General features: G+C 53.7%; 1 protein-coding gene across 4 annotated transcripts; it reads right to left on the reverse strand.

Annotated features, from left to right (window-relative positions):
* Positions 1-237: 237 nt before the first annotated feature.
* Positions 238-22086, reverse strand: Ccdc61 (coiled-coil domain containing 61). Of its 4 annotated transcripts, none has more exons than XM_042272545.2 (14): positions 22002-22086; positions 15294-15452; positions 14979-15061; positions 11764-11921; positions 9595-9759; positions 3263-3473; positions 3099-3181; positions 2485-2651; positions 2320-2395; positions 1739-1884; positions 1574-1652; positions 1350-1410; positions 685-757; positions 238-532 (listed from the first exon to the last, which is right to left on the reverse strand). In XM_042272545.2, the coding sequence occupies exons 2-14, from the start codon at positions 15439-15441 to the stop codon at positions 435-437; spliced, it is 1548 nt and encodes a 515-aa protein (XP_042128479.1). In that variant the 5' UTR covers positions 15442-15452; positions 22002-22086; the 3' UTR covers positions 238-434. The 4 variants fall into 4 exon arrangements, with proteins under 4 accessions (XP_042128479.1, XP_042128475.1, XP_076428428.1 ...); XM_042272541.2 differs by lacking the exon at positions 22002-22086 and adding an exon at positions 21798-21995; XM_076572313.1 differs by lacking the exon at positions 22002-22086 and adding an exon at positions 21923-21947.
* Between the last annotated feature and the right edge of the window lie 396 nt (positions 22087-22482).

Consider the following 22482-nt stretch of genomic DNA (forward strand, 5'->3'; position numbering starts at 1 on the left):
AGCCGGCCGCATATCACCCACAGCAGCTCGAAAGAGCCTGCAATGTGGGCCATGCTGCAAGACACCACTCCCCTGCCATGGAGCCAGAGGCATCAACTTTGCTTGAACTCCTCTGGAGACACACAGCTCACTAGTACCACCTGCCTCCCGGTCACAGGCCAGACACACTTTCAGGACCCATTATCAGCCCATCCTCATTTCCACTCCCTCCCTACCCTTGAATCATAAGTTAAGGAGCCAAGAACAACCATATTTATTTACAAAATACACATACCCTCTTCTCCTAGAATGCATTACTGGGAGAGAGGGGGAGTCAGGGCCTCACACACCTGAGACTCCAGGAGCACCTAGAGGTGTAGAGCATGGGAGGGCGCTGCCTCCACACCAGGCCCACTGACGGTGGAATGGGAAGTCAGGGTACCACCTCTCCAGGGTCATGACCGAGTGTCCAGCCTGTTCATGTATTCTTGCAAAGCCTTCAGGCGGGCATCTATTTCAGCCATGTCAGCTCCCTGGAAGTCAGAGCTGTACTCTGTGAAAGCAGAGGAGGTGTGTTGGGGGCGGCAGACCAGGAGGGGCCTAAAGCAGCCAGGAGCCCATGGACTGCCCCTGTTGTCACCCCAGAGGGTTCTGGGGTGATGGAGGGAGGGGAAAGGAGGTTCAAATGTGGGACCCCGGGCTCACCTTTGATGGGGACCCAGCCCCCGGAACTAGCCAGGTGTCTCTGGTGATTGTTGCGTTCTCGAGTGGTAGACTTCTGGTGACAAGAGAGGCAAGAAGGGGGTCAGACAATCCCTTCTATTTCTACCCCCCAAGTCCCATGAGGATTCGGAATCTGAGGACCTACGGGTATCAAGAGTCTCCAAGGGATGAACTGGCCAAGCCTGGGGCAGAAAGAGGCTACCCAGGCACCCTCAGTCACACACCAGGAGGGGAGGCTAGGTTTGAGAAGCTGTCACCATTTGAGGAAAGAATCTTTTTCTTTTTTTCATTTGGACACAAGCTCTCATGTAGCTCAGGCTGGCCTCGAACTCACTCAGTAGCGGAGGCTGGCTTTGCTGGGTTCACAGGCCTGCCAGTACCACCACACAGTTTGTCTGGAACCCGGGGCCTTGTGCTACATGGGCGTTCTACCAAGTGAGCCACTTCCTGGGTCCAAATCTTAAAGCATACTGTGGCCACTAAGATTTTGCCCACCAGTCCCAGGGCCCCAAACACCCTGCTTCCAGAGTCATTCCAGAGTTCCCTCTACTACCTGGTGCCACCAGAACAGAGCCATGCAGATGATGGCTGGCCACCTATGGCTTACTACTACCCTTCCCTTCTCCCAGCCTGGGAATGATCCTCACCGTCTTGGACCCGCTCCAGGGGGTGGGGCTGGGGGGTTTCCCACGGCCACGGCAGCGACGACTGAGAAAAGAAGGCAATCAGCGACCATAGAGCATCTTCGGCACCTCCTCCTGACCCACCTTCGTGGTTTTAAGACCTCCAGCCTCCGTCACCTAATTCCCGTGTAAAAGACTCTCCCTAGGCGCCCTTTCCAGAGGGTCCTTCCCCAGAGCACAAGCTTTACCTCCTGGAAACCGAGGCAGAGAAATCCTCCAACTCGCTGCAGGAGCTGACCGACGAGCAGCGGCTGCGGAAACTGTCCACTAGGGGGAGACGGAGGGCGTCAGGCCCCGAGGGCCATCGGGCCCGCCTACCGGCCGCAGCCACTCCGCCTCTCCCGGCCCGTTACCCGAGGAGCTGCGGTTCCGGGAGCGGCTGGCGGCGTCCCCTCGGCCCGTCACCGCAGCAGCGGGCCGAGTCTGGTGAGACCAGGAGACGGACGGCCCGTCCCCGCTTCCTCCACTGCCCATTCGGTTTCGCTGCTGCTGCTGCTGCCTAGAAATCGGAGACTAGAGATGTGCACCAACCAAAGCCGGGGAGGGAACCGGCCACAGCCAGAGCCAGGGCCCGCCAAGGTCACGTGGGGACGCCGACAGGAGGGTGGGAGAAGCAAGCAGTGCACCTGAGGTCTGGAGAGCGGAACAGGTCAAGAGGGAGCGAGCGGGCCACGAGAGGGGCTGAGTGTGCAGGGAGGAGCGGGGACAAGGAGGGGAGGCGGGACCAAGGGAGGAGAGGGGAGCCAAGGAAACCGGAGTTAAGAGACCCTAGAACAGTACCGGGACTGGAGAACGGGGTGCAGCGGGGACAGAAGTGGGAGCACAGCGGAGTGAAGGGGAGACCAGGCTTAGCTGCCGGTTGGTGAGAGGGGGGAGGAGGAGATGCGGTAAGGACCAAGCACAGAGTAGGGGTAGGAAACGGGCACCGACTTACTTCATCCTGATCTCTCTCTGCTTCTTCTCCTTGGCTTTCACAAAGGCTGTGGGGTCAAATCGGGGCGCACGACCACCTAGACAGTGTGGGGAGGAGGCTGGCTCGCATACCGGTGCCTATGGGCGCTAGCCCACTCCCACTCCGCCGGGCGGGGCAGCCACAGACCTGTGGGCGAGGGCGAGGGGCGTGCCGGCCGGCCGCGACCCCTGGCCCCACGGCCACTCTCCCGCGACGAGGAGCGAGTGGCCGCGCGGCCGCGAGACGTGGAGCGCTCCCGGGACGACGAAGCTCGATCCTCCCGGGCTGTAGCCGGCGCCGGCAGCGTGCGTCTCCTGGGAGCACCGGGTCCGGTCAGCTTCCCACCCGCTAGCCCACGGCCACTCAGGGGCCACACGCACTTCCTCTGCACCCCGAGGCCCACTTTCTCTCCGATCTCCCCAAACATCCCCACCCGGGCTCACGATACGTTCCTATACCCCACCCTCTCCAAGTCTTTTTCCAGGACCTACGACTTCCCTGCATTCTCATGCCTTCCCAGATCCCTCTTTCCGAGGTCTTCCCTCTACAGCGCCCTGGAAGCCCTTTTCACGCCAATCAAAGGCAGATACCTCCCTGATGCCTCCCGCTGGGAGCAACAGGCCCTCGGGCTCCACCCCACACCTACCTCCAGGCCCGGCCTAGTTCTCCACAGGCCCCGCCCACCTCCCAAAGTCACCTGCCTGACCCCACCCCATTTCTGAGCTCCTCCCCATAAGCCCCACCCCATCCCCGCCTCTCACCCCCTTCGGTACATGGCCAGCTCGTTGTTGAGCGTCTTCAGCCGCGCTCGCAGGCTGCGCTCCGACGCCTTCACCTCCTCGAGCTGCGGAGGGAAGCGGAGAGCGCGGCCGTCCAGACCAGTCCAAGGTCCCGGGGCGCGCCCCTCCCCCGCCCCGCCCCTCACCTCCTTGGCCAGGCGGCGGCAGTCCTGGCTGCGACGGCCAGCAGCCCTGCCCCCGAGGCCGCGCTCCTGCCGCAGCTCCAGCTCCAGTCCCCGCACCAGCCCGCGCAGCGCCTCGGCCTCCTGGCGCGCCGCCCGCCCGGCCAGCGCCTCCTCTCGGGAGCGACCCAGCTGCACCTCCAGCTCGCGCTTCTCCGATGCCAGGCGGGTCACCCTGAGAGAGCGGGGAGAGGACCCGGGCACCGTGAGCCCCTCCCCACTGCTCCACTGGAGGCAGTCCCCCAGGCCCCCCAGGAAGGAATGCGGTCCCCAGGGAGGGCTCTGGTCCTGTCAACTCCCCTCCGAGGCAGGGAGGATGCTGAGGCCGCTTCACATTCACCCACCCCACACACAGGCACATCTGCCCTAGTGAAGAGGTCAGTGTGAAGAGGAGGCTCAAAGATGCCTGCTGCAAGCCTAGCTCTACAGTCCCAGCTCCCATCCTCGAGGCTTTCCCGGCCAAAACACACTGTTCACCAGCCAAAAACAACTGACTAGGTTGCTACCCTGCTCAGCGACCCTTAGGAAAACACCACATACCAAGGCTTTTCCTTCTCGCTGTTTATAAATAGCAAGAAGCAAAGGTAACCAAGTGTCCGCGGACAGAACTAGTAGTCTCCCTGGCTCATCCACAGTGCAGTGCTGCTGTGAGAAGGAATAAGGGCTGGTTTTTGCTAATTTAAACGGTGAAGAATATATTTACCAAGTCCTTTTTTGTAAAAAGAAATGGAAGGGGTTGTAAATTATCTATGTATGCTCCTATTTTTAAAAACATAGCATAGTGAAAAACTTTCAAATGGAGGAGGGGTTGCCTAGGAGTGGAGGAAGGGAAGAGGGAACAGATGGAGGAACTGGACCACTCCGGATGCACCCTTTCCAGCTTTGACTCTGGATCTATGAAAATACTTTATGTAGAGACAGACTCTGGCTACACCGCCCGGATGGATCTTGAATTTCTGAGCTCCAGTGATCCTCCTGCCTCAGGAACTATCACCAAAGTCGGGGGTGGGGGGTCAGGGGACAGTCAGCAGGCTCCAGGAGACATAAATGTGTGTCAAAGGTGGAGTGACACTGCAGGATTGTATGATGTGACGAAAACAGAGTCTACAAGTGGGATACACAGCTTCAGGGCAAACGAGGCTGCAAAGAAATCTAACCTTTACTCAGAGTCTCATCAGTGACCGCATTGGTGTTGTTTGGGATAAAAAAAATATATATATCACTAACCTTGGAAACTACGATTTTTCAACATCAGAGAAAATGGTATAAAATCAAGGAGAAAGTAAGAATAGACAGTATATTCTCTTCCTAAAAATGTACCTATCTTCTGGCTCTTTCCACTAAAAAAATAAATAAATCCTCTAAGTGCAACATCAGCCCAATGACAATGAGCACTTGTAATGAGCATGCTAACATTAGCTCCTGATAAAGAAATGAAACATTTGGAAAAATAGTCGTAGAGCCCCTGCCTGGAGTCCCCCAGTGAGGGGCTGGGGGTGTGGCTCAGTGGTAGAGCCCCTGTCTAGAATCCCTCAGTGAGGGGCTGGGGTGTGGCTCAGTGGTAGAGCCCCTGCCTAGAATCCCCCAGTGAGGGGCTGGGGTGTGGCTCAGTGGTAGAGCCCCTGCCTAGAATCCCCCAGTGAGGGGCTGGGGTGTGGCTCAGTGGTAGAGCCCCTGCCTAGAATCCTCCAGTGAGGGGCTGGGGGTGTGGCTCAGTGTAGAGCCCCTGCCTAGAGTCCCCCAGTGAGGGGCTGGGGTGTGGCTCAGTGGTAGAGTCCCTGCCTAGAATCCCCCAGTGAGGGTATAGCTCAGTGATAGAACACTTGCCTTGCATGCACAAGCTCTGGGTTCTATGTCTGGCACTTAAAAAACAAAACATAAAAGATTATTGAGGCCCTTCCAAAAGGATATAGAGCCCAACATGAACAATTCAACTTGGCCAAAGACATACATAACATGCAAACAAAAATCTATTGCAATGAATAGATTAGATCACATCTGTTGTGAGCTGAATACCACACACACACACACACACACACACACACACACACACACACACACGCCCAAAGATATCTGAGGCCTTCTCCTGGCACCTCTGAACACTGCACTATTTAGCAAAAGAGGACTTTTATAGATCTGATATGGACGGTGAGATAAAATGATTCTCCTGAATCATCTGGGCAGGTTCTGAACATAATCACAACCTGAAATGACAGACACAGAAGAGGGGAGGTCTTGCGGGGCACAAGAATATATCATAGAGATTCAGCTGTGTATTAAAGCTGAACTTTGACCGGCCAAGGGTCTGTGAAAAGGCAAAGCCATTTATTATGAATATTTGGTGTTACCCAGCCTTTAATATTTCAGCTGTCTTCTGCTATGAAATCCTGGTGTGCCTAGACCAATTGGTACACAGTTCAGTTCCCCAGACCTGCTGAACCTACTAAGTTACTAACTGCCCTGCTGAGTTTAGGAGACAAGCTGGCAGGAGAAGCATAGCTTTGTTTCCTGTGCCAATGATGTTCAGACCATCCCCTGGCCTTGAGGAGGCCTAGTGGTTCTCCAGAGCATTTTGACTGAAAACAAAAGAGGTTTTTACATATCAAGGTGTGAGATAAAACAACATTCCTGAGGAGGCAGGAAATCACATGCCCAGGGAAAGAAAGGACAGGCATTTTCTGTAGACAAAGACAGAACAGCAGGGAGAAGAGAAAAGAAAATGAAAGAACTAGATGGGTAAGAACTTGAGAGGAACAAACTGAGATGGGGAAGAACTAGATTGAAGGGCTAGAAGAGGGGACTAGAGGAACAAGATGGAAGATGAGGAAGAGCCAGATGGGGAAGAACGAGATGAGAGAGAAGGAGATGAGAGAGGAGCTGATATGGGAAAGAACTAGATGGATGAGAACCTAGAAAGGACAGAACTAGATGAAGGAATTAAGGTAGAACCTGGAAGGCAGTGGGAGGAGGGGGGGGGGGTCTGTGGATAGCATGAGGAGTGAGTAGAAAATTTCTTAATAAAGAAAAATAAGATAAAAAATTTTTAAAAAAACAAACCTGGAGGGGACAGCAGATAAATGTAAAGAGAAATTGGGCAAGAAAGGAGCTAAAAATGAGAGCAGAGTATAAGCTTGTAGAGAGAAAACTGACAGAATAATAAGGTGTGTGGACTAAGGAGTTTCGTGTACATAAATTCATTCCCTTTCTTCAAAGATTAATCAGCTGGGTGTAGATTCTTCCCGGACCCTGGGAGGGACTGTCGAGGGGCTGGACCCCCCTAGTCCCCGACAGGGAGGGACTGTGTCCACGGAGCCCAGAGGACAAGGACACAGACAAAGAACAGCTGTCACTCCAGGTCTGGACAGGCAGAAAGGGAACCCCAGGGGCCTATGGGAGGATGGCCCCAGCGATGCCTGCACTACAGCCCAGGGACGCCATCTCAGGCACTGTCCTCCAGAGGGAGACAGAGCACATTTCCAGTGGTTTTCCTTTTGCTTTTGTTTTCATTCTTATTGCATTTATTTATTTGTGTTTATGCCATAACATCATGTGGAGGTCAAAGGGCAACTAATGGGAACTGGTTCTCCCTTCCACCACGTGGGCCCCAGGGTTGAACTTCAGTCAGCAGGGTGGTGGCAAGCGCCTTTACCATGGAAGCCATCTCACTGACCAACTCCAATGGTTTTTTGGTTTTTCGAGCTGTCCTGGAACTCACTCTGTAGACCAGGCTGGCCTCAAACTCGGAGATCCGCCTGCCTCTGCCTCCCGAGTGCTGGGATGGGACTAAAGGCGTGCACCACCACCGCCCATCGACCACCGAGTCTGTGTCGTCTTGTCACAGCAGTCGAAGGAAACCAACACAAGCTCAACCAACTTAAAATTCAGGAGTTCATAACAACCATGATGACGAACGCCACTGGTGTCTGTGGGATGAGAGCCAGCTCAGCGTCAGGGCGGAGGTGCGTAAAAGAAAGACCTGGCACTGATGACGCCTCGCCTGGGAAACTGTGCTGCCTTACCCCAGCCGACAAAAGCTGAATTACAGAGTTAGATCATCCCCTCAGAAGACGCCGCTCTACCCAACAGTCTCATGAACTGGCAAAACATGGTGGCACACGCCTTTGATCACAGCACTTGGGAGGCAGAGGCAGGTAGATCTCTGTGAGTTCGAGGCCAGCCTGGTCTACAGAGTGAGTTCCAGGACACCCAGGGCTACACAGAGAAACCTTGTCTCAGACAAGATAGAGGGAGACTGGAAGGAGTGGAACAAAAAAAGGGCAAAACATGGTGGCGCACACCTGTAATCTCAGCACTTGGGAGGCAGAGGCAGGAGGATTGCCAAAAGTTCAGGGATAGCCTGGTCTACCTGACCTGGTAAACACATAAAAACAGTTTTGTTTTTTTTTAAATAGGTTCTCTCTCTCTCTCTCTCTCTCTCTCTCTCTCTCTCTCTCTCTCTCTCTCTCTCTCTCTCTCTCTCTCTCTCACACACACACACACACACACACACACACACACACACACACACTCACACTCACACACCCTGCCCAGCACCAGCCTCTGTAGAGCTGTAGGTCACTCTGTAGGAGTGACCCTCCGCCTTCTGCACGGATCACCACCCTAGGGGGCAGCTTCCTCCTGTGGGGTTCCTTGTGGGGAGGTGGTGAAACATGCACCCAGAGTGGAGGGAGTAGGCCTGGTCTATGTAGCAAGCCCCTGTCTCCAAGAGGAGGGGGTAGCAGAATGGGAGGACAAACCACTAGCTCAAGGCACCCTTACCAGTTCTGTGGATGGGTGGAGGTCGCCACCTTGTGGCCAACCTTGGAGAAGCACACACTTGGTTGGAGGCTCAGTTCCTCAGCCCCGCACTCTGTCCTTCCTGCACCTCTGCCCAGCAGTACCCATGGGTCCTGCTACCGTGTACTCCCTGAGTGGGAGAAGGCCATTCCTCTCTGGCAGCATTTGGCACTCAGTCTGGGTTGGCACCTCCAACAGTGCAGAAGTGCTGACCGCATCCAAGGCCTAGCCTGGCCATAGGACTGGCTGTGTGCCCTGGGAAAGGCCCCTAGCGCCTCTGGGCTTCTGGAACATGGTGGTGATAGCAATGTCTGTCTCATAGGGCTGCTGTGAGGATAACAACTTCTGCCTTCCATGAGCACACGGGGCACATACCCTCACAGACACAAATACATAATGAAATGAATCTTAAAAAGAATAATATGGGACTGGAACGTGGCTTGGTTGGCTAGTATACATGATGCTCTGGATTCAATCCCAGCACAACACAAACCAGGTCTGGTGACCTGAGCCTATAAGCCCAAGGACACCCAGGGTCTGGAGGAAGGAGGACCAGAAGGTTCAAGGTCATCCTGGACTGCACAGGAAGCTTGAGGCCAGTCTCGCATAGATGAGGCCTTGTCTCAAAGGGGGTGAAAAAAAAGAAATGGGCCAGCAAGATGGCCTAGTGGGTAAGGATGCTTGCCACTCAATGACACACGCCTGGACCTGAGTTTGACCCCTGAGAGCCATGTAAACGTGGAAGGAGAGAACCCACTCCACGGAGCTGTCCTCTGACCTCCACACATGCCGTGGTGTACACACATGTGCACACACACACACACACACACACACACACACACACACACACACACCATGCATATGATACAGTAACATTCAATTGTTTTAATGTCACTAGTCTTCCTCAAGGAATCGGCCACCTACAGGTGGAGACCAAATCCTTGCCAACAGATGACAGAACACAGCAGGAGTCAGGAGTAGGCCGGAAGTCTTCACTCCTGCTCTCACCCACGGCTGAGGACTTTGCACATGCTGTTCCTGCTGCCTAGAACACTCTTCCCTAACTCCTTCACCTAACCTACCTATCAGGTTATCCTGGTCACAGCTCCCTTTCCTGCCTCCTCCTCACTCACCCATATCCAATAACATGCTCTTGTGGCTGCTGATTAACCTCCATTCCCTCTGGGCTGGGCACCCCAGGCAGAGCCGGGCAGCACCAAGAGGTCGGGGGAAGGCTATTCAGGCCGCCCTTCCAGCCTGTTTCACATCACCTACGCTGATAGTGCTCCTGCTTCCGCATCTCTTTCCAGGACCCCTCACTGTCCTGGGGCCCAGGAAGGCAGAGCCAGGGCTGTCAATCACTGCTGAATCCTCAGCACCCAACAAAAGGCCGAGGCAGGGCTCAGAAGGACACAGGCGAGTGTTCCCAAGGAAATGCATGACGGGCAGTGCCAATCCCATCCACCGCACCCACACCCACCACACGTCCCCAGACTCACTGCTCCCTCAGGTGCCAGATCTCAGTCTCCCGGGTATCGCGACCGTCCTGGCCGCCATCCAGCCCTCGAAGGCGGCCCAGCTCCTCCTTCAGTGAGCGGATGATGCCCTGCAGAACCACGGGGTCCGGCTTGCCCTGGTACGGGAGGGGCAGCGGGTAGTGAATCCTGAGAAGGGGATCAGAACCGCGGCATCTCAGAGGCCAAGATCCACCCGAGGGCCCAGGTCTGCGGGCCACAGAACACAAGCACGGGCAGTCCCCAAAAGCTTGCATTCGCAGCTTTTGGCTTGGAAGGTTTTGCTTGTTTGAGTTTTTGAGACAGGATCTCACTGTGTGGCCCTGGCGGTCCTGGAACTCTTTACATAGGCCAGGCAGATCTAGAACTCAGAGACCCACCTGCCTCTGCCTCCCAAGTGCTGGGAAAGCAGTTGGTTCTAGGTTCTAGCGTGCTGGTCAGTTGTGCCCAGGTGCCGCTGAGCGCCTGCCTCCAGGATTCCCAGGGCTCCAGGCCTGGCGGTGCCTGTGCAGTGTCAGCAGGGAGGCACTGTCCTGTGAGCTCTGCAGGGAGGCACTGTCCTGTGAGCTCTGCAGGGAGGCACTGTCCTGTGAGCTCTGCAGGGGGCGCCATCCTCACGGGGTGGCCTGAGCTGAGTCAGCCCTGAGCCGGGGACATTACAGGGTGCCTTCAGGTGCTACCTCACCACACACAGTGCCTTCAGGACTGCTAACTTCCCACTTGCTATCCCAGACACCAGGACAGACAGACAGACCCTGCTGTCCAGCTACTCAAGAGCCATTCCTGGCCAGGTGTGGTGGCTCCGGCCTGTAATCCCAGCTCTCCGGAGGCTGAGGCAGGAAGACTGCCTGCTATGAGTTCAAGGCCAGGCTGGGCTACATAGCAAGACTCTCTCTTAAGAATAATAAAGGAGCCAGGCAGTGGCGCACACCTTTAATCCCAGCACTCGGGAGGCAGAGGCAGGTGGATCTCTGAATTCAAGGCAGCCTGGTTTATAGAGTGAGTTCCAGGACAGTCAGGGCTACACTGAGAAACCCTGTCTTGAAAAACCAAAAAATAATAATAATAATAATAAAATAATAATAATAATAAATGAATAAAATAGAGGAGGACAGAGAATGACTGGAGATGGTTTAACATTTAAAACACCTTCTGTTCTTGCAGAAAACCCAGGTTCAATTCCCAGCACCCACAACTGTAGTTCCAGAACCAGGGGATCCCAGAGGCCCTCTTCTGGCCTCTGCAGGCACTACAAGCAGATGGTGGATACATGCAAGCAAAACACCCATCCATACGCATAAAACAAATTTTTAAAAAAAAAATTTTAAGGGAAGGCATTTGAGAGATAGCTCCGTAGTTAAGAACACTGGCTGCTCTTACAGAGGGCTGGAGTTCAGTTCCCAGCACCTGAGCACTTATAAACCAATATGGGAAATCTGCTGAGCCCTGTTCCTTTTCTTCCTGCTTTGATAAAGATGCAATGCCTAGAGAGAGGTCCAGCAGCTATTCTGTGACCATGAAGAGATAAGGATAGGATTTTTAAAAAGGGGGGAGGGGGGAGACAACATAGTAAACATACAAAGATTTTAAAATAAAAAACCACACATGTACACAAAAAGAAAGCGCATCCGTTAGCCAGGTGTGGTGGTACAGGCTGTTAATTCCAGAACCTGGGAGGCTGAGGCAGGAGGACTCCCACAGAGACCAGCCTGGGCTACAAAGTCACACCTTTAATCTCAGCACTCGGGAGGCAGAGACAGGTGGATTTCTCTGAGTTCCAGGACAGCCAGGACTACATAGATCCTGTCTCAAAAAAAAAAAAAAAAAAGAAGGCAAGCAAGCACACAAAGAACAAAACAGATCTCCATCCCTAATAGTAAGCTGAACCGTAGTTTGGACGTCTAGCTATGTGGTATTTAAAGCACTTGGAGATGCAGCTCAGTGCTTGCCTACCATGTGCAAAGCCCTGGGTTCACCTGCATAAAGCAAATGAATGGGTACTAGCAGTGGTCATTCTGCCATCTGTAGCCAGTCACAATAGTAAAATGATACAGAGCCCACCGACTGCAGAAGTACATACATCCCAGCCACCTGGCACTGGGCTCCTCCCACCCTGGCCCACCAGCCTGGTCCCTCAGCCAGCCCTGTGCCCACCTGTCAAACTCCACGGAATAGATGAGGATGAGGTAACGCTTGGAGTTGAGCTGTGCTGACCTGGGGGCCAAGGCACCCGGGCGGCCCCCCAGCTTGCGGCTCCGCAGGGTCTCCAGGTCTGTGTAGGTGAGCAAGTCCAGGGTCACGGACTCACTGCTCTGTGGGAGGAGAGGATGGGAGGTGCCCAGGACGCTCACAGCCACCCTCTCAGTCACCAGGTCTCAGGACCCTGAGCTCCCCAACAAGGAGGCCGGTGGTCACGACACCGACCCATGATTGGAGGGATACCCTGGACAGAACCTAAGGACGGCCTCCCGGGTGGGCAGAGACCTGCAGGGCCAGGAGGCCACAGCGACCTTCACAAGGGCAACAGCACCGTGCCCTTTCCACTGTGCAGAGAGTCACGCTAACGCGGCCAAAGGCCTGGGGAGTGAAACAGGCGCCACCTTAGCATAAACCCGGCCAGTGGCTTAGCATGGTGGCACACGTCATCCCAGCACTGGGGAAGTGGTGGGACAAGGATCACGAGTTCAAGGTCATCCTCAGCCACACAGCAAGTTCCAAGCTAGCCTGGGCTGCATGAGATGAAAGAAGAGACAAGATGGAAAGAAAAAAAGAAAAGAGGAAGGGGAAGTGGAGGGAAGGGTGAGGAAGGAAGGAGTCGAGCCAGTGGCAGCCAAGATGAAATGGGCCGACGTTTGAGTTTTCTGAGAAACTCATCAACAGGCTCTTCCCACGAGAGCAAAGCACAGCATTAGGGAGCCGTGCAGATGACCCGTCCACGGAGAGCACAAGACACAGCATGCTGTCATGTGGATGACCTGTCCACGGAGAGCACAAGACACAGCATGCTGTCATGTGGATGACCCGTCCACGGAGAGCACAAGACACAGCATGCTGTCATGTGGATGACCCGTGCATGGAGAGTGCATCAGTGGGTTCTTGTGTGCTTGGGGAGGGGTATTTTTTCTAGTTTTTGGGGAGATAGGGTCATATGGAACCCAGGCTGGCTTCAAACTCACTATGTGGCCAAACATGGCCTTCTGATCCTCCTGCCTCTGCCTCCCCAGTGCAAGAGGCCTGATGAGGCGGCAGACTCCACCTGGCAACGGCACCGCCCAGGCTGTGCCAGCACAGAAGGGCACTCCACTGTCTGAAACACGCTATGCAGAGGGAGGGCTGGAGGACAATGGCTCAGCAGCTAAGTGTGTGCTATTCTTCTGGAGGACCTGAGTTCGATCCCAGCACCCTCATCAGGCGGCCCACTGCTTGTCACAGACTATTGTAAGCCACCCAGTGTGGGCGCTGGGACCCAACCTCTGTCCTTTACAGGAGCAGCAAGTTCCCTGAAGCACTGCGGTATCTCTCTAGCCCATGGGGCTAAATTCTTAAGAAACCTTGGGGCTGGGGCTCAGTTGGTAGCATGCTTGCCCAGCACGGAGCCCTGGGTTCCACCCCAGCACCGCACAAACCAGGCCACCAAATGCTGCTCAGCCTGTAATCCCAGTACTAGAAGATAGAAGCAAGAGGATGAGGAGTTCAGGGTCATCTCTGGCTACACAGTGAGCTCAAGGAGTTCCAGGGCAGCCTGGGCTACATGAAACAATGTCTCAAAAAAAAAAAAAAAAAAAAAAAAAAAAACAGGTTCAGAACTCTTTAGGAAAATGTATAAGCCGGGCAGTGGTGGCGCACACCTTTAATCCCAGCACTCGGGAGGCAGAGGCAAGCGGATCTCTGTGAGTTCAAGGCCAGCCTGGTCTCCAAAGCAAGTTCCAGGAAAGGAGCAAAGCTACACAGAGAAACCCTGTCTCGAAAAAAACCAAAAAAAAAAAAAAAAAAAAAAAGGAAAATGTATGAACTACATGTAATCATACATCTGCAAAACAAACACCTGTATTCACGTGAAGAGAGAGAGATGAAGAAAAGCTGGACCAATTTCACCAGTACTTTTAATGTAAAATTTACCATGGATTTTATTTCAGTGTGTGTGTGTGTGTGTGTGTGTGTGTGTTTCGTCTGTGCACACGTGTGTGCACTTGCATTCTTGTGCCACGTGCGGAGGTCAGAGGAAAACTTTCAGCATTCTGTTCTGTCTTTCCACCAGGTGGGACCTCTCAAGCACCTCCTTACCTGCTCGCCAGCCCCCAGCCTTCACCAATATCTCAACAAAAGCACAGAGTGGAGTGTGTCCTCCTCTCTCCTTTACATTCCCCTGTGACCCAAACCTACTTTTCTTTCTTGGTTTTAAGATGTATTTTACTTTTAATTCTGTGTCTGTGTGGGGGTGTGTCTGGTGAGTGCAGGTGCCCTCAGAGGCCAGAAGAGGTCATGGGAACCACTGAAAATGAAGTGACAGGCAGTTGTGAGCCGCCTGAAGTGGTGCTGGGAACCAAGCCCAGGTCCTCCTGGAACAAGTGTTCTTGACAACCAACCGTCTCTCCAGCACCCTCAACACCACTTGCTTGTTTTGTCTGAGATAGGGTCTCCTGCATTCCAAGCTGGCCTCAATCTCACTTTGTAGCTGCGGTAGTCTGAATGTAACTGGCCCCTGTAATCTCACAGGGAGTGGCACTATTAGGAGGTGTGGCTTTGTTGGAGTAGGTATGGCCTTGTTGGAGGAAGCGTGTCACTGTGGAGTGGGCCTTGAGGTTTCCTATGCTCAGGATACTGCCCAGTGTGCCAGACCACTTCCTGTTGCCTGCAAGATATAGGACTCTCAGCTACTACTTCAGCACCACATCTGCCTGCCGGCCACCATGCTCCCCTTTATGATGATAATGGACTGAATCTCTGTACTGTACGCAAGAAGCCACCTCAATTAAATGTTTTCTTTATAAGAGTTGACAGAGTCAAGCAATAGAAACCTTAACTAAGACAGTAGCCAAGGATGACCTTGAACCTCTCCCCCCCAGCCTCCACCACTGAAGTTCCGAGATGTCAGGCGTACACCACCTTGCCTAGATCATGAGGTGCTGGTGATCCAGCTGGGGGCTTTGGCCATGCTAGGCAAGCACTCCACCATGGAACCACACCCCAGCCCTACAATCTGCATTTCCTCTGTCAGATAACTGTCACGAGAACCATAACTGACCACTGGCATGTGCAGCAGAAGTTCTGAAGGCCGAGCACCCTGCATACATGAGGTAGCCCATCCACAGCCCCACACCCCAAACGCTGGGCAGCAGAAACCTCCAGTCCCTGAAGTTGGTGCCTACCTGGGTAAGGGCCGACTCCAGCATGTTACAGAAAATGCTGAACTGTTTGAAGTTTCCCGTCTTGTGAGTCAAATCTTCAATGACTGGGTGGGAAGAAAAGTTCCTCCTGAGATCTGACCACTTACCCAGCGCAGAGTTCTCCAGCTCTGCCCACCCGCCCCATTGCCTCTGGCAGATCAATGAGGCCCACACCCCTGCCCCACCTTGGAGAGCTTCAGAAGAGGCAGGAGCACAAAACTGAGCTCAGCCTCAACTTTGGAAAAAAAGCTGACCTCAGGGGAAGGGAGGGGAGCCCACCCCAGCAGGCACACTCACAGCTGGCATCAAACTCTCCACGCCACTGGTCAGCCGTCAGCCGGTCCTCCACCTCCAGCTCCAGCACCTGCCCCGAAACCACCACCCGCACAGCATGCTCCACACCCCGGAAGATGTAGTCCACCTGCAGGCCAGCTGGCTGGTCCATGGCCAGGGTCCCTGCCGAGGGGGACAAAACAGAGACCTAGAGATGCATGCCTGGTGTCTTCAGAGCCAAAGGACTGGAGTTACAGGCAGCTGTGCGCTGCCATGTGGGTGCAGAGAACTGAACCCAGGTCCTCTGGAAAACCAGCCAGTGCTCTGAACCATTGAGCCATCTCTCCAGCCCCTCAACCTCGGTCTTTTTGAGACTGTGTCTTACTCTGTAGCCCAGAACTCATGATTCTCCCCACTCAGCCTCCCAAGTGCTGGGATTGCCATGCCCAACGCAGTTCTTTGTGAATTTTGTGCTATTATCCAGTTTAATCCTCATAACAGCTCTGTGAGGAAGGTGTCAATTTTTAAACTCATCTTTCAGACAAGGAATGAGGCACAGAACAATGAAGTCATTCTCCTGAGATGAACGGCAGATCCAGGAACTAACCCTCAGCTCGCTCAGCACGGTGGTGCACACCAGTTATCCTGGCACTCAGGGGAGGTGAGAAATGTAGCCAACAGCTTGAGACCAGCCTAGGCTGCATAAACAGACCCCAAAACAAAACACAGCAACACCACAGAGCTCGCACTTAGGGTTTCTGCTGCTGGTGCTGCTGGTGTTGGCGGTGGTAGTGGTGGAGCTGATGGTGGTGGTGGTGGAGCTGATGGTGGTGGTGGTGGAGCTGATGGTGGTGGTGGTGGTGGTGGTTTGCGCTTTGGGTGTGGTTTGGTTTGGTTTGCGGACAGAGGTTTTGGGAGCACACACGCAGCCAATGCTGCCTTGGAATTCAGGTTTCCGGAATGTTTTGGAGGGCTCCATAAAATCTGGAAGACCCTACTAATTATGCTTCTGCTTTCTAGGAGTTCTGAAGCCTGGAGCATTAACCAATCTCTGTGGTGTGCCCTTTCTAATTTAACTGGCAATCCAGGAGCAGTGTTCCAGGCCCCACCCACAGACCCGCCCCTCAGCTCCGCAGACCAGTCAGGGCCACCACAGGACAGGGCGGCCACCACAGCACTAGGGCACTGGAGGTGGAGGAACACCTGGGAAACTGTGCCCAATGTACCACCTCCCTCATCCCCACTGCCAATCTGGCCTAGTCCTCCACCCTGCACCACCTGGGCCCCACATCCCTGCCCAGCATCCTGTGCCCACGCCCACCCACCACCTAGGTCCCAGACATTCAGCCTCTAAATAACGGACCTAACATCTACCCTTCCCCAATGCACACCGCCCTCCCAATGCCTCTTGGAGGTTTAGAAACTCTCCCTTAGCTATTGCGGCCCGAACCCCACAAACCCTACACCCAGTCCTCTCCTTGTCTGTCTCAGGACCCTCCCCTGTGCAGACCTGCACCACCTTGCCCCTGTGCCGCCCGCCGCAGCAGGGCGGAAACCGGCCTCTCTCTCTGCCAAGGCCCCTGTTCCATCCTACTCTCCCAGCTTGAGGCGTGGGGGCACCAGCATACTGCTCCTCCCTACATCGGCCCCCACCTGCACGTTCTCCTAGGACCCCGCCCCCTGCCTTTACTATCTGAATTGTCATGCCCCCCTTTATTCTGTGTCAAGTCTGCTCACATGTTCAAGGTAGCCCCCACACACCCCACTTTCTGCCTGTGCTCCATCTCCCCACATTTCACCTGAATTCCACCTAACACCCCTGCCCCACCCACACGCACATTTCCCACTTCTCTTCCCTTGGACAGCCCTCGCTCCGAGTCTCTCTTGCTCCCTCCAGACCCCCTCCCTCTACCTGCTCACTCCACCCTTGCTAAAGGACCCACAGTTCATCCTGGTCGCTGACTTCAAGTCTGTCCCAAGTCTTTCCTGGCTCCTCTTCTACTCACCTCCTGACCAGCATCCCAGCATCCAGGCTCCACCTTCACCAGCCCTGGACTCCACATCCCAACCCTACACACACACCTGGACCACCCCAGTGACCACGCCCTCCGCAGCCGCAGGACACTGAGGTTGCCCTCACAATCTCCCAGGCCTCTCCTCACCATCTTTCATAAGGGAATCCAATTTCCTTCTCAGGGCTACGTCACTGCCCCTGGATCCTCCTCCCAAACGGTGCTCCAAAATTTCAGTCTTCACTCCCATGTAGGAAAGAGAACCCTCCACACTGGGCTCCCCAAAGAACCGTCCAGACCACCACACCCCCATCACCATGGACACATCACTACCGAAGAACCGTCCAGACCACCACACCCCCATCACCATGGACACACCACTGTCCCCAGCTGACTCTAGGCTGCTGGCCCAACAACTACCTCACACTTGCCCCATCTCTAGCCTTACTGAGCTCTCAGAGGAATGTCACACACTGTGAACACAGCCTGACTTCCACTCTGAGCTGACCTCCCCAACCCTGGATGAATACGAGCTGGCCAGAGCTCCCTCCTCATTCACCCCTGTTCTTCCCCAACACATACTGAAGCCTTCCACTGTCCCCAGAAGTATATAATAACAAAAGCCCTTTAGGCCACTAAAGATGATTTCTCTGCCTTCTGCTAGAATCAAGTATGACACCCCACAATCTAGACCACTACAGTGTACCATGTAGTTCCCCAGCAAACCCAGGGTGTCCCCAAAACACACTTACCAATGTCTCAACCTAATTCTGCTCTCTGGTAGATATTACAATCATCCCCCCCCCCATTTTACAGGCCATGAAACTGAGGCGCCTACAGCTCGGCACAGCAACTATCTCCCACTCACTATTCAGCTATGCACCCCAACACACCCCTTCCCTCCCAAGGTTCTGCAGGCACTGACTCACCCTTGTGGCTCACACCTTACAGTCCGGTGCTGCAGGCTGGGAACTCCCAGCTTCAGATCAAAGCTCCCCACTCCCCAGTGTGCCCTGGGTAAGGCACTTGCCATCTCTTGGGATTCTTCTGCCTTAGCAAGTGCAGACAAAGCCAGGCCGGAGTCAAAGGCCTGTTAGTAACAGGCTGGGTGGAGAATCAAAAGTCTAGGACCAGCCTGGACAACAGTTAGGTCAAGGTCACTCTGGGTAATTTAGTGAGATCCAGTCTCAAAAAAGAGGGTTAGAGATGTAGCTTAGTGATAAGGGGCTAACCTAGCAGGTGTAAGGCCCTGGGTTCAATCCCAGACACTGCAAGTGTGTGTGTGTGTGTGTGTGTGTGTGTGTGTGTGTGTGTGTGTGTGTGTATGCAGACAAGCACGCTGACCTCGTAGGACTGTCCGAGGACTGAGTTAGTCAGTGCAGCTAAGGAGCTCCCGACAGGGCCTGTCACTCCCCTACCACTCTTAGGTGACAGCCCCAAGGCCACTACTTAATCTTCATGCCAAAGTCTGTAAGCATGGCTCAGCAGAGGACAGCTAGCTGGCCAAGACGCCACAAGAGGCTGGGTCCACGGCTCAGCCTCACAGCACTTGCCCATCTTGTACAAGACTCCACATTCAATTCCCTACAGTACAAATAAATAAAAACAACTTCTCTAATTCTTGTTCTTACTGTCCCTTCGGTACCTTGGCCTGGCATAGATCTGCTTGCCAATCTAACGAGGGACATCAAGGAACAATGTCTTGGCACGGGAGAGGCATCCAAGGTCATTCCTGTCACCCTCCAGTCTCAGTTTGAAGGCCCCTGGGGGCAACCCAATGTGTCCAGTTTATTAATGCACCTGACTCCATTGCCAGGAAGGAGCCCCTCCCAGCCCACCAGCCCACTATCCACCATGAAGAGACTAGAGAAAGGGTAGTTAATTCTAGCATGGTAACTATTTCCACACCTATGTGCTCTTCAGGAGCACAATAGAGCCACGCGAAGCCCAACACTCGTGGGCAGAGCTGAGAAGCCCAAAGGTATAAACGGAGGATCTAGTTACTATGACAAAGTAAAACAAAGCGACTGGACTGGCAGTCAGCAAGGGCTCCTGAAGTTCCTATCTGAACTGAGACCTGATGGAAAGAGAGGGGACGTCACTCAGACGCCTGAGGGAAGCCAATCTGTGGTGATATTTTATCTGTGCAACCCAATAAAGTTTATCTGAGGGTCAGAGGAAAAAGCCAGCCACTATATTAAACACAGAAATCAGGCAATGAATGGTAGCACACGCCTTTATTCCTATCACTCAGGATTAAATGATAGGGATTTGTCTGGATCTCTGTGAGTTCAAAGCCACACTGGGAACAGAGCCAGGCATGGTGGCACACACCTTAAATTCCAACACTAGGTAACCATGGAGGTCTGGACAGACAGACAGGAAGTGACAGAGCTGGGCAGGAAGAGGAAGTGATGTAGCTGACAGAGGGCAAAGGAGATAGCATAACAGAAAGGCATATAGGCGTGGGTATACAGGAAGCAGGTCTCTTTGGAGACTGAGGTGTCGGTGAGGTGAGGTTAGCTTGTGGCTTTTCCTATTCCTCTGATCTCTCAGGTTTTCACCCCTACATCTGGCTCCGAGATTTTTATTTAATAAGACTGTTTAGCAATTTGTCTACACCAGTCCAGATGGATGGGGAGACAGCATGTGTTTGCTATGTCCAGAGGACACCAAGACTTCATGGGCCCCAATGCACAAGCAAGGCACTCCCAAAGGCATGGGACTGTAATGGGGGGTGGCTGTGATTGGAGGTGGGGGACGAAGCTCTGGACTACTGGAGATCCTGTGAGCAGGTGAGGACTGTGGAAGAGTGAGTACGAGACAGGCGGGGGTTAACAGAGGAACAACATGATTTGACTTTTTGCTTGTTTGCAAAGAGGTCTCATACAACACAGGTTCTCCATGAACTCCTGATACTCCTGCCCCCAACTCCCAAGTTCTGGGATTACAGGGGCTCATCACCACACCTGGCCGACCCAGAGCTGGGATCAAACCCAGAGCCTCACACGAACTAGGCAAGCATCCATCCTTGCCCTCAGGGGTCTCACCATGTAGCCCAGGCTGGCTTTGAACTCACAATCTTCCTATCTTAGACTCTGCTATGCTAGGATTATAATAGATGTGTACCACCAACATCAGTCCCGGATGAGATTTACTTTCCAGACCATATTTGTGTGTGTGTATAATTTTATATATATTATATTAATATAAAATATATTTTATATATATTTTTTAATGAGAGGGGAAAGGAAGGCATGATGGACAACTAACTCCTAAAAGGAAGGATCAGCCACGCTGAATGGGGACACCGAAGGATTTTGGGGGGTAACTGCATGCCAGCTGGACTTTCAAGCAAAGAAGAGCTGGATATAGTGTGTTGTTCAGGGCAGAGATGGATACTGGAAAGAAACATCTGGAAGTCACTACTGGGTAAACAGGGTGAGGGAAGTGGTATAGAAAAAGTGATTCTGGACTGGAGAGATGGCTCAGTGGTTAAAAGCACTGACTGCTGTTCCAGAGGACCTGGGTTCAATTCCCAGCACCCACATGGCAACTTACAACTCCAAGAACTGACAGCCTCACACAGACATACATGAAAACAAAACACCAATGCACATAAAAGAAAATTATAAAAAGTTATTCCACACAACATGAAGTTTGAGCACAAAAGGATTAAACAACTTGCCCAAAGCCATGGTGATTTCAGTAGTAAGAACAAGAAACAGAAACAGAACTCCAACTTGGGCAAACAGATAACAGACCCCACACTCTCTTCTCATTTTGTTTTGCTTTGCTTTGTTTTAGTTTTGAGACAAGGTCTTCCTATGTAGCCAAAGCGGGCCTCAAACTCACTCTGTAGCCCGGGCTGGCCTCACCTCTCTAGGGCTGGGATTACAAGTGTGCACCACTGTTCAAGATGTTTGAGTTCACTCAGAGGGGCTGTCAAGAGGACTCAATGGGTAAAGCCCTCCTGCTGTGCAAACCCTGAGACCTGAGTTTGGCCCCTAGAACCCAGGGTCTAGGGTGGAAGGGCAGAACCAACTCCACAAAGTTGTCCTCTGACCTCCACACCCATCCTGTGACAACCTCCCACCCCCACCACACACGTGAGTACACACACACACAATAATTTCTGTGCGTTCGAGGCCTGCCTGCTCTATAGTGGGCTACATAGTGAGATCCTGTCTCAAAATCAAAACAGAAAGTTTATGCTTGGATGAGCTACGGATGTAGCTCAGCCGTATTGGGATAACTCTTGACTAACACGCACAAGGCTGGGTTTAATATCTAGCACCCCCCAAAAAAGCGGAGAGAGTTAAGTGACTTCATGCAAAATGACTTGCTCAGAGCGTGCACACAGTGACCGCCGCTCGTCCGCAGGACACACCCCTCAACCCTGGAGAGCTCCTGCCCGGTCTCCACCTGCACCCGCCCCCCCCCACATCCTCCAACCTGAATCAAGTTCAGAACCCACGGCACCGCGTGGGGAAATGCATGCATAATAATGCTCTACCTCACACCCTCCGGTGCAGGATTCGACAAGGGACCTCTATGTTCCAACCGCGTGTCTCGCGAGTGACAACGTGGCGCAGAGAAGGCCCTGTGAACTCTCCAGCTTGCACAGGGCCTGGCGCGCACCTGTGTGAAGGTGGCGCCCCGCGGGTCCCCACGGCCCGCACCTGGCGCCCGCACGGGCGCCCGGGAACCCGCCGCTCACCTTCTCCACGGACGCCCCTCTTCACGAGCGGTTCAACCGCCGAAGTTTCAGCCCCGCCCCAGATCCGGCCTTCTCACTTCTGATTGGCCTGACCTTGCCGGCAGCCGTGTTTCCATAAGTCGAAAGTGACGCCCGTCACTCTGTCCCGCCCCCAAGGGAGAGCCCGCCTTCCCGAGCTTGCTATTCGTCTATCTGGGAGAGGCGTTCCTATGGCGTCGGCCCCATGTCCGATGATTATTGGCAAGACATGATGCCAATCATACAAAAAAGGTGGTTCCCGGAGCAGCCGGAGGGAGGATCCCGGAAGTGGCAACATGACTCCGCCCACCAGGCCCCTGTTTGCCCCTCCCCATAGCTGGGCAGGCCGCGCCCACAAGGAAGGGAGAGGCGGAACAGAGTGTGGTACATGCGCAGAGGAGCGCCCTGGCCTCCAAGTCCCGAAGCTCCGAGGGTATCCTCAACTCTAAGGACAAATCTAGAT

Source organism: Peromyscus maniculatus, chromosome 1 (assembly GCF_049852395.1).
Source record: "Peromyscus maniculatus bairdii isolate BWxNUB_F1_BW_parent chromosome 1, HU_Pman_BW_mat_3.1, whole genome shotgun sequence".
Taxonomy (NCBI): Eukaryota; Metazoa; Chordata; class Mammalia; order Rodentia; family Cricetidae; genus Peromyscus; species Peromyscus maniculatus.